At 42.7% G+C, this 12401-nt stretch overlaps 1 protein-coding gene across 3 annotated transcripts in view; it reads right to left on the reverse strand.

Annotated features, from left to right (window-relative positions):
• UTRN (utrophin) overlaps positions 1–12401 on the reverse strand; it is a 454375-nt gene that overhangs the window by 348230 nt on the left and 93744 nt on the right. For all 3 annotated transcript variants that reach the window (XM_054722125.1, XM_054722126.1, XM_054722124.1), the window contains one exon: positions 8246–8307. In XM_054722125.1, the coding sequence (XP_054578100.1) occupies positions 8246–8307 (62 nt within the window). The remainder of the gene's footprint in view (positions 1–8245; positions 8308–12401) is intronic.

Genomic DNA, 12401 nt, shown 5'->3' on the forward strand with positions numbered 1-12401 from the left:
ACAAAAAACCAGGCAAGGGCTGCTGGCTGAGTAAACCCCAGCTCCAAATGCACGTCAGGCAATGTCTGCAGGCAGACTAAATAGACAACACAGCTGATTCCACATATGCACACATGGCAAAGCAGTGGAGACATTTGAAGAATGTGGTTCCTAAAAAGATGGGCTTCCGTGGTACCAGGTGAAGCATTGGTTATGGCATTGACAACGATAGCGTAAAGGTAAATAAAGTGGCACTTCCTTTGTTTACTACAGGAAAGGCAGCTGCCCTGCCCCTTCATTTCCCTTAGAGCCGTGGTCGGCAAACTGCGGCTCGCGAGCCACATGCAGCTCTTTGGCCCCTTGAGTGTGGCTCTTCCACAAAATACCACGGCCTGGGTGAGTCTATTTTGAAGAAGTAGCGTTAGAAGAAGTTTAAGTTTAAAAACTTTGGCTCTCAAAAGAAATTTCAATCGTTGTACTGTTGATATTTGGCTCTGTTGACTAATGAGTTTGCCGACCACTGCCTTAGAGTGTTCGCTTCAAAACATAACAGGCCCTGCAATCCCTCTTCTGGGCACCCAAAATTTTGAAAATATTTATTTGGAAAATATATATGTATCCCTATGTTCATTGCAGCACTACACACAGTGGACAGGACATAGAAACAACTGAAGTGTCCTTTGATAGATGATTGGATAAATAAGATGTGGTACATATGTACAATGGAACACTACTCGGCCATAAGAAAGGATGAGACACTGCCATTTGCAACAACATGGATAGATCTTGAGAATATCATTCTAAGCAAAGTAAGTCATACGGAAAAAGCTAGGAACCATATGATTTCACTCACATGTGAGATATTAACCTGAAAGCAACAAACAAACACACAAGACGAACAAAAAAACTCAGAGACAAGTTTATGGTGGTTACAAGAGGGAAAGGGGGTGGGAGGGAGGCAGAAAAGGGTAAAGGGGGTCAAATAAATGTTGACAGAAGAACACGTGGCTTTGGATGGTGAACACACAATACAATACACAGGTGATGTATTACAGAATTGTCTACCTGAAACCTATATAATTTGTTAACCAATGTCACCCCAATAAATTTAATAACATTTTTAAATGGTAAAAAAAAAATAAAACATAATAGGCCCAATTTTTGATCAGGGATTAAATTGCCTCTAATTTTCCAATGCAAGACAACAAACACCTGAACACTTCCTCAGGAGTCTCTCAGGAGGGAGACAAGAGACCTCACAGGTGCATCCATTTGTCCCTCCAGGACATGAGTGCCCACTGTTCTTCCTTCTACTTGACCATATAGTCATGTGAAATTCTGTCCAGACTTTCTAGTCTTTTGCCACTGCCTGCATGCAACTAGTCTGAACTGCATATTCCATAATAAATTGTGTTTTCCCTGGATTCTATATTGAATAAAGACCTTTTTGTTAGCAGGTTTGTTTCTTAATGTCCCTAACAGGGAAAACAATAACAATGTCACCAGCACCCAGGAAGGCTCCCCTCATGGTTAGTGGCGGCTGGCTACCTGTAGCAGTTGCAGCTAAAAGCTTCTTAGGCCACGTACAACGGAAAATGGGTCCAGTGCCCCCTAGCTCTGTTAAACAGAAAAGGCTTCTTTCCCCCAAAACCACCCCTCTTCACCAGTTCTCTCTTTATAACTCACTGGCACATGCGGGCTTAGGCCTACCCATCCAGGCTTACACTTTAAGATGGCTCCAGCAACTCTGTAAAAGTGGAAGGAAGGGAATGGATAAGGTGAAGCACGGAAAGGAAGAATCAGATGGTAGGTTATTACAGTGATCCACATGTTCAGAAATAATTTTCCAAGAAAAAAATTATTTTTGTTTGCAGGAGGCAGATTATACATTTGGCCATTCTGGAACCTCCAGGCACACCTGAGAGGCAGTAGCAGAAGATGCAGGAAGAGGCCCAGGAGTCAGAAGACAGGGGGCTTTTCCCTCCCCAAGGGAGGCCTCCAGCAGAGAGGGGGTCCTTCCTCAGGCCCTGCCCCTGGTGCCCCACCCCCACCCCCCAGCCTAAAATGCCTGTATTGGATGTGACCAGCAGGAGGTCTGGAAGAGCTGGGGCAGGATGGATCTGAGAGATAAAGAACAAGGACCACTTAACCTGGCATTTACCCAAAGCTGGCCCTGGGTGGTGACTGAAAGGAGTATAGTGATCCTGGAAGGGAGGAGTGGGCGAAATTGGGGGAGGGGGTTCCCACAGGCTGAATAGAACACAAGTAGGTGGCTCTGCTCACTGCTTTCTAGGTGAAGGGTGAAAAGGCATTTCCTCTTAGCAGATTAATCCAAAACTTGATCATCAATTACAAAGATTCAGCCTATAATACCAAATGTATTGAACAACTACAAATACGAATAAGCTCAGTCAAAATCATTTATTAAGTACTCAATATGTACAAAATACAGTTTGTTAAATAATTTTTTATTTTTTTATTTAATTATTTACTTATGTATTTATTTTAGTTTCACCAGAGTAGCCAGTGAAAGTGATTTTTGCAAGTATAATGTTTGGAACCAACCAACCAACAAACAAATATCAAACAGAATGAAAACAAAACAAGCAAACTTACATAATATAGCCAAAACCTATCAGGAAGCTGTTTAGTAATATGGAATACATTTTATTGTTCGCTTTTGAGAGGTACTGGTGAACAGACATAAACTGAAACTTCCTAAGGGGCCACTTGAATGGTTATGGCCCCTAAGACACTTAGTTGAATGTTTTATATGCCACACACATATTCATGAAAATAAATCAATGGTAGACCCAGTGCGTAACCGTGGAGCTCAAATCTCTACTGGAAATGCTATTTATTGTCACACAAGGAAGCCTGGACAGTCTCCTTAACAAGACTTAAAAAAGGCTTAAACACCTGCAGGATGCTTTTGTTGCTCCCTCCTCTACAAACCTCCCTACACATCTTTTCCCACTTCTATTTTTGTGACTATCAACTTCTAAGATGAAAAAAGGAGAAAATGATAGGCCACTAACAGCAGCGTCCCACTGTTTCCAAAAAGAACACATTTGAATAGCTCTTCACATTGAAACCTATAAAAAATGCTCCAGATTTCCCCCTTTTCTGTTCTATCTATTTAAATGTCAAGTCTGGAATAGTAACTAAATGAAAACTTGGCTCACCTTTGTCTTCAAAAGGGGAAAAGCAGAAATATGCCCAAACTCAAGTTCAGCATTTTTAAGTTTGCACATTTCTACCTCTAACCTTTATGTGTTAAACTTTGGGGGCTTTTTTGGTTGTTGTTTTTTTTGTTGTTGTTGTTGTTTTTGATAATCACCTCACTAAACTGATAAAAGAGCTTCAGCAATTTGTACCTCTCAGCTCTGCCAGATGAGAAGCTCTGAAAGTCATCCAAAGAAAATGCAGGCTTAAAGTCAGAACACATTTCCCAACAGTGAAGCAACAAGGCTGGTCCCCCAGGAGACCAGCCACTAACAAATCAAAGGCTCTTCAAATTAGAGGGAACAAAACACTCACGCTTTACCCACCAGACAATGGAATCAAGTGGGCTTACTGAGCCAATGCTTTCTTCTTCCATTGCTGTTTTAAAATATATATAATAGCACAGGCCAGGGATAACACAAGTTTGGGGTACCTGATAGGGTTTTAATTTAGCATTTCTAACTATAATCTTCTATAATGTTTCACAATAATGCCTCTCTATTTCTTAGCAATATGAGGCAAGCAATTATGATCAAGGGTGTCTCATAGCTAGAGGAATAAAAACTAAGAGACCTGAAAAAATTGGCTAATAATCTGCCAAAGGTCAGAAATAAATGAGCCACATATCCAGCAAGAAGTGCTTAATTTCCTAACACTTAGCTCCTTTAGATAATCATTTCCTTCTGTGCTTTACATAACTTTTCAAAATCCAACAACCATAAGTTTTTCTATACTGTATGACTTCTCAGGATAACCAAACTCCAAAGCACTGTATACTCGGTGAGATATTAACAAGGACTTACAACAAATATATGTGTATATAGTGAATGCTGTCTTAGCGATCATATTTCTTGTATATAGTTAAAAACTGAAATATGGTTTTAGATCCATAGTATTCAGTATTCTCAAGCTCTTTTCCAAATCTCTTACCAAGGAATAAATTAAGCCAATTTTTAGTTTTAAAACTGATTTTCTTCACTCTAAATTTATAGATGGATCCTATTTGAAGAATCCTACCCACTAGACAAGGGAATGGTACCTATTAAATCCAAATGGTGATTTAATAAACTTTGCAGCACACCTCCAAGAAACCAGGTAACTATGAAACCTTTGCATAGTTGGATTTGTTGTTTTTGTGAATAAATGCAGCAAAATCCCTGATGCATTTAAATCCATGAACTAACAGAGTTTATGCCACTTTGCTCTCATTTCCACACTCCTATCTCTTTCCAATCAACCACTTCTAACTGCTTTATGGACATATAGTATTAGGCATTTCAATGTGTGTTTCAGTCACTGCCATTCATTTATTTTTTAAGTCTATAAATACCCACTGGGTGCTTGCTGGGTGCCTGAACTTGTTTCAGTGAACAAAACAGACAACCCCGCACCCATCGAACATACCACCCTCTAGGAGAGGAGAGACAAATACTTTCAGATACAATTATTTAAATTACACTTATGATGGGTGCTTTAAAGGGTAACACTTTCAGAGTATAGAGCATACCCACCCTACTCTGGGGGCTCAGAAAGTGTCCTGAGTAAGTGACATTTACGCTCAGGCAAGGAAGAGTAGCAGTTGGTCAGGAAATGATGGAGGAAGGAGTTGTGTACAAGCCATGGGAAGACCCTGGGTGGGGGCGGGGGTGGCTAACTATTTAGGGCCTTAAAAACCGAATACAAACAACGAGCAGCCATTGAAAGATTTTACTGAAAAGAAAGAGGTCATTAGGCTTACACTTTAAGATCACTCCAGCTACTCTGTAGAAAGTGGAAGGAAGGGGATGGATAAAGTGAAGCATGGAAAGGAAGAACCAGTTGGCAAAGTATTACAGTGGTCTGTGTGTTCAGGAATAATTTTTTTTAAAAAAACGGTAAAGCTGTGGATTTCATTCAAATGTAATATTAACATGTGTCAAAGACTTCAGCTCATTAATTAATGAGGGAACCAGTAAGGTGTTAAAACTGGTTCAAAGGAGAATTCAAAATGCCATATGTTTATATAAAGGAAAGGTGAAATAAATTGTTAATAGATGAAAAACAGGTCTTTCCATGGGGGCAATAATCAATTGCATTCCAAGCTACTTTACGTTTTTATGAATATGTATCATTTGCATGACTATCTACAAGTCAAAGAATTGCAGAGCAACTCAAAAATAATGGACGGTAGATAACCCAGATAGATTAGCTGGCAGGGCTCCCACTAATCTGTTCTGCCAATCTTAAAGTCTTTCACAGTTTTTCCTAACTCGGATAACAGTGACTTGGCAAAAGGTGTCAATAAAGATGGAGAGGAAGAGACAATGTTAAATATATAGGGTACTAGAATCAACAAGGACTTGACGTTCAAAACTTTGGCCGGGGAGGAAGCCACGAAGTTTTAAATGTTTGGAGGAGTTTAAAGTAAATTCCTAAATGGCAGAAGATGCCATGAGGGTCTGTTGGATTTCCTATCACATGGGACCAGCCCTATTTCTCCAGAGGGGCCCACACCACAGGAAAGCAGCGGACTTGATCAAGAATTCTATTTTAAAGTTCACCACGATATACCAAAGGGCATGGATAAAGTAGGAGTGACATACAATTCATCCCCTTCAACATGATTTTTTCCTTGTGCCAGCTTCTCGGTTAGCTAGTGACACCATGCTCAAATCCAACCTTACACCAGCTCTGCAGGAGTTAAGCCGAGCAATGAGTCTATGGGAATCTCCCAGTCTGTCTCTTTCCTGGTCACCAGTATGGAAGCAGTCAGACTAATGGACTTAAGACAGCCAGAAGAAAAAAATAAAAATAAACATAAAAATAAGTAAGTAAATATATATCCTATCTAATAAAGAGGTAATATGCAAATTGACCATCACTCCAACACACAAGATGGCCGCCCCCATGTGGTCAAAGATGGCCGCCACAAGATGGCCAACACGGGAGGGCAGTTGTGGGCAATCAGGCCAGCAGGGGAGGGCAGTTAGGGGGGGACCAGGCCTGCAGGGGAGGACAGTTAGGGGTGACCGGGCCAGCAGGGGAGGACAGTTGGGGGGGACCAGGCTGGCAGGGGAGGGCAGTTGGGAGGGACAAGGCCTGTAGGGGAGGACAGTTAGGGGTGACCAGCAGGGGAGGACAGTTGTGGGCGACCAGGCTGGCAAGGAAGGGCAGTTAGGGGTGACCAGGCCAGCAGGGGAGGGCAGTTAGGGGCAATCGTGCTGACCGAGGAGCAGTTAGGCATCGATCAGGCTGGCAGGGGAGTGGTTAGGGGGTGATCAGGCTGGCAGGCAGAAGCGGTTAGGGGCAATCAGGCAGGCAGGCAGGTGAGCGGTTGGAAGCCAGCAGTCCTGGATTGTGAGAGGGATCCCAGATTGCAGAGGGTGCAGGCTTGGGCTGAGAGACAACCCCCCTCCCCCATGCACGAATTTCATGCACCGAGCCTCTAGTGTATATATAGTATATGAAGTGTAACATATTCCTCTACTTCATTATATCCAAATATTCATAATTTCTTTGATATATTTGTTCTAGACTCATCCAAATTTCTTTTTTGACATCTATTTCTTATTAGAAGTAATCTCAAAGAAATAGTTTCCAGGATCAGCTCAACTTTAATACTGTTTCTCCAAATGAAACAAGCTTTTAGCTTCCGTGTCAGTTTACATAACTAGCTTTTACTGAGTGGTAACATTACTTGGGCTTTTCATTGTCTTGGCAATACTTACAACCCTCCTGGAGCAAATAACTTGCATGGAACCTAAAGCCCTGATTAATGTTACAAAATAATATATACATTATAAATGTAAAATTTTAAATATCAAGTTCATAAAATCATCTATCCTGGGACTACTGGCAATCAAAGGCACCGGAAGGTTACCTGTGCCTCTACAACAAAGCAAATTAAAATTTACCAAAAAAATAAATAAATAAATACCTCTGTCTGCTTTGGAATAATCCTACACAGAAAACTACCAATTGTGCAAGCACTTCTATATGCTTGACCTTTCTGTCAATGTCAGACAGTTTTCACACTCCTTACCTTCTCAGAGGCTAGATAAAATATCCCTCAACAAAAAAACTTGCAAAACCTAAAAATTCATTGCAATCAAATCATCAACTTTAAGTATTGGGATGTGGAGCAATTTTAAACTGCACTGCTACTCAAAGTAATCTTAAAACACTTTCATTTTGCTTCAAAAGAAATAGCAATGTTTATTTTCCTAACCTTTGCAACCTTCCCAAGTAGAAATTTTTAAAAAATAGCTCAATTAAAATAGCTTTCAGACTATTTTAAATACCATAATGGCATTTCTCTGAGAAAGTTTTTTTTTTTCATCTTGCTACAGTGTCATCCTACAATCCACTAACCTGAAAATTTTCCTCTCTTCTCAGACTCAGAGAACAAAATTTCCAGTAGCCTCTGGATTACCCAGAGGCCCCAGGAGGAAACCAGTTCAATAACCAATGGATAACTCTAATAGGACAAGTTTGAAAATAGTGTTGCAATTCCTCTCTTCAGCTTACTCTGCCCCTAAGCAAAATATCAACCAAAACCTTGATTATAATCCAAGTGGTAAGAAATACTGGGGAAGAGTACAACTTTGGGGAAAGAACTGAGGAAGTTCACAAGAAAAGAACAACATGGTAGGTAAGCATTATTAGCCGCAGCCAGTGTAAAAATCCCTAAACTTTTCTGCACAGGGTAGAACAGCTGACTGAATGATAACAACTTGATCTTAACCAGGCAAAATGAAATCACCTTTTTAGCTAAGGGAACACAAAATTTTCCCAGTGATATGCTCATTTCCTAAATGCACCCAGGATTCAGACAGGCAAAAGGAGCAAACTATTGGCTTAATGTCCAGAGACTGCCAGATGAGAATAAACAGCCATTTTCACCCTGAACTATTTATCCCAGAATTTCCATTTCAACCTATCTTAGAAGACAATAAAAGAAGAATAAACATAGCTCTATATTTTTGTTCGATCACATTTCTAAGCTCCATCAATCAGAATGAAGCATGTGAATCATCAGAGGGTTTTGGAAAGTCTTGGTTACCTTTGAAAAGCGAGCATTTATCCATTTGGTAAAGGTTTTCTTCTGCACGTCATTGTGTTCATCTGTGGGAGGGAAAAAGAGAGAGAAGGGAGAAGTATGAGACACTGTACATGACCATCTCTATCCCAGAGAGTTTTAAACGGTGCTACTGGCAGACTTCCTGAGGCACAGTGATCCCCAGCTAATGAAGAATGTCATGGCTGACGACTCCAGCATTTATGGAGCCCGCCAACACATTTATGCAGCACAGGGAGGCTCAGGCACCTTTCCCAAGCATCGGTATATTGCCAGCAGCCATAAATCCACATTTGTAGGACAGAACTATCATATGCAATACAGACTTGCATTTTAAGTAAAATTTCAGCATAATAAAAATGTCAGCATGTTCAAAACAAAAACAAAAAAAATCCATTAAAAACTAAGAAATTCATTATTTCCCTTCTTTTCATATGAGTTTTATGCCTTCCAGAACAAAAACTAGTTCAAGGTTTAGTATAAGGTTTACAGTCAATTCCATAACCTATTTCCTGTAGAAAGAATGACATGGCAAGATATGAAGGATCTTGTTCCATAAATATGATCTATATATTTTGCAAGTAGAGAAATCAGTATTTTTAAAAAATATTTACAAATTCATTTTTCAAGGCACAAATGAAAATTGACCTTAAAAAACTAAAGCATCCTGAACTTCTAGAAGATGGGCAGGGTTACTGAGTTGGCTATAAGGAGGCCTGGCAGTATAATGAAAAGATCAGAGGGCTTTAGAACCAAATAGACCACATCCCAATGTACTAGCCTGTGACCTTGGGTAAGTCATTATAAGGGCTCCTAGCCTCTAGGCTCCCATATGTAAAATGTGGATAAATAGCACCCGGCTCATAAGGGCACTGTGAGGATTAGTGACTATAAGTGGAAAATACTTGGCACAGAGCTGGTGTTCAATTCTTCTTTGTTCTTGTTATTGTTGTTAGTATAGTCTATGTATTAACAAATCAGATAAACATCTATTTTACCCTTTCTGTTACTTCTAATCATATCCTCTTCAATTGCTCACCAATACCCTAATACCGTGGTCGGCAAACTGCGGCTTGCGAGCCACATGCGGCTCTTTGGCCCCTTGAGTGCGGCTCTTCCACAAAACACCACGGCCTGGGCGAGTCTATTTTGAAGAAGTGGCATTAGAAGAAGTTTAAGTTTAAAAAATCTGGCTCTCAAAAGAAATTTTAGTCGTTGTACTGTTGATATTTGGCTCTGTTGACTAATGAGTTTGCCGACCACTGCCCTAATACAACCAGCAAGGGTTGTCGTTATTTAAGTCCTATAAAGCAGTCTGTTAACAACCTCTAAGTAGTTCTGAAAGCTGCCCAAGGAGCACCTGGAACAGTGCAGAAAGCTGCTATATACACACTGCTGGTTCCACTACCGTCCATACCACCAGGCTGCAGCACCCCCCTCGCCCCCGCCCACCCCCTGCGGCATGATAACAGCAAAATAATAACAGAGGAGGCCCCAGTGTGCCCTGCCCTCCATCCATCCATCTGAAAGGGCTTCCTCCCACCCAGACCTCCTCACTCAGCTCTAACAGCATAATTAGAAATTCACCCCGACACTTCCCCATGTCTGGTCCTTACTCTCTTCTGGAAGGAGAGTTTGTAATGAAAAGGTCATCCTGGAATAAATATAGCAGCAGCTTCAGGAAAGTGCACTCCTATAGATCCATAGGGGTAATTGGAGACTGACTCCAGGACACAGAGGGGACAACTGGATGAAAAACAAAGCTGCTGTCGAAGAAACTTCTTGATGTTAATTGTGCTAAGCAGAGGCCTTCCTTCCAGAGAGGACAATGCAGTCAGCATCAGCCCCGATTGCAGGCTTTCTACCATCTGATCAATGCCACCTATCAGCCATTTATTAACCTAGAGGACTTGCTTACATGCTGTGAATATCCCAGCCTTGAACATCACACCCCAGAGGGACAGAGCTCAGATTATACACAGAATATAAGGCAACCAGACACATCAACCGGTAGAGAGAGCGATACCAGCCCACCAATATAAATATATTAAAATCAGTGTTCAGAGCACTTGAAAAATCCAATTACTTGTCCTACTACTTTCAAAAGATTTTTGTAAATGATGCCGTATCTATTATTCTTTAATGCTATAAACAAATATATATATCATAAATATTAAATTCTGTTAATTTCATAACCTTCATACAATTTAAGAATGTTTGACCATAAAAATAAGAAAAATTCTAAGGGACAATATTACTACATTAGAGGCCCAGTGCACAAAATACGTGCATGGGGGGGGGTGTCCCTCAGCCCAGCCTGCACCCTCTCCAATCTGGGATCCCTCTCACAATCCAGGACTACTGGCTCCCAATTGCTTGCCTGCCTGCCTTCCTGATTGCCCCTAACCACTTCTGCCTGCCAGCCTGTTCACCCCTAACTGCCCTCCCCTGCAGGCCTGGTTCCTCCCAACTGCCCTCCCCTGCTGGCCTGATCGCCCACAACTGCTCTCCCTTGCAGACCTGGTCCCTCCCCTGCTGGCCATCTTGTGCCGGTCATCTTGTGTCCACATGGGGGCAGCCATCTTGTGTGTTGGAGTGATGGTCAATTTGCATATTACTATTTTATTATATACTAGAGGCCCGGTGCACGAAATTCGTGCACTGGGGGAGGGTGTCCCTCAGCCCAACCTGCACAGTCTCCAATCTGGGACCCCTCGGGGGATGTCTGACTGCCTCTTTAGGCCCGACAGGGATCGGGCCTAAAGAGGCAGTCAGACATCCCTTTCACAATCCGGGACTACTGGCTCCCAACTGCTCGCCTGCCTGCCTGATTGCCCCTAACCACTTCTGCCTGCCAGCCTGATCACCCCCTAACCCAGTGATGGGCAACCTTTAGAGCTTAGTGTGTCAAACTTCGCCAAAAAACTGAGCATAACTCGGGTAGCGTGTCACTTTGAGGAAAAAACTAACTCCAAGACTCTAGTCGCAAATGTTTCATCCTCAGGAGCAGCAAATGTTTCATCCTCGACATGCTGCCGCATGTCATCAGAAATGGCTACGTGTGTCAGTGCTGACACACGTGTCATTGGTTCGCCATCACTGCCCTAACCACTCCCCTGCCAGCCTGATCGACGCCTAACTGCTCCCCTGCCAGCCAGATCATCTCCAACTGTTTTCCCCTGACAGCCCGGTCACCCCCAAATGCCCTCCCCTGCATATTCTCTCTTTATTAGATAGGGTTTTTTCTTTAACATATTGGACTGCTCTAACTGGTTTGGCTCAGTGGATGGAGTGTCGGCCTGCAGACTCAGGGTCCCGGGTTCGATTCTGGTCAAGGGCATGTACCTTGGTTGGGGGCACATACTGCAGGAGGCAGCTGATCGATGTTTCTCTCTCATAGATGTTTCTAGTCTCTATCCTTTTCCCTTCCTCTCTGTAAAAAATCAATAAAATTTATTTTAAAAAAACATATTGGACAGTGTACCTGCTGTGGTCTTGACAAAACAGTAAAAATGTAAACCCAGACTAAAAGAATCATAAAATAAACTCCTTCAACAGGAATTTCATGAGACTTGGAAAGGTGATATCCTGTGGTTGTTTCTTCCTTTTTTTCTTCTCTTTCTTTTTCTTGATGTTTCATCTTTTGTCCTTTCTTACTTTTCTCCTTCTATTCCTTTTCTATCCTCTCTTTCTCTAAACTTTTCCTTTGGAAGAATCATCAGTACTTGACTCGCTCCCTGGGGGGCGCGGGTGCCTCCCAGCCAGATACCTAGGGCTGCCTCTGGGAGGGGTTGGCGGGGTGGGGTTGAGGGCGCCTCCCATCCAGACACCCCGGGCTGCCTCTGGAGGGGATGGCAGTGTGGGGTCCTGGGCGCCTCCTATCCAGACACCCTGTGCTGCCTCTGGGAGGGGATGGCAGTGTGGGATCATGGGCGCCTCCCATCCAGACACCCCGGGTTGCCTCCAGGAGGGGATGGCAGTGTGGGGTCCTGGGCGCCTCCTATCCAGACACCCCAGGCTGCCTCTGGGAGGCGTTGGTGGTGTGGGGTCGCGGACGCCTCCCAGCCAGACACCCTGTGCTGCCTCTGGGAGGGGATGGCAGTGTGGGATCCTGGGCGCCTCCCATCCAGACACCCCGTGC

Source organism: Eptesicus fuscus, chromosome 10 (genome assembly GCF_027574615.1).
Source record: "Eptesicus fuscus isolate TK198812 chromosome 10, DD_ASM_mEF_20220401, whole genome shotgun sequence".
NCBI lineage: Eukaryota > Metazoa > Chordata > Mammalia > Chiroptera > Vespertilionidae > Eptesicus > Eptesicus fuscus.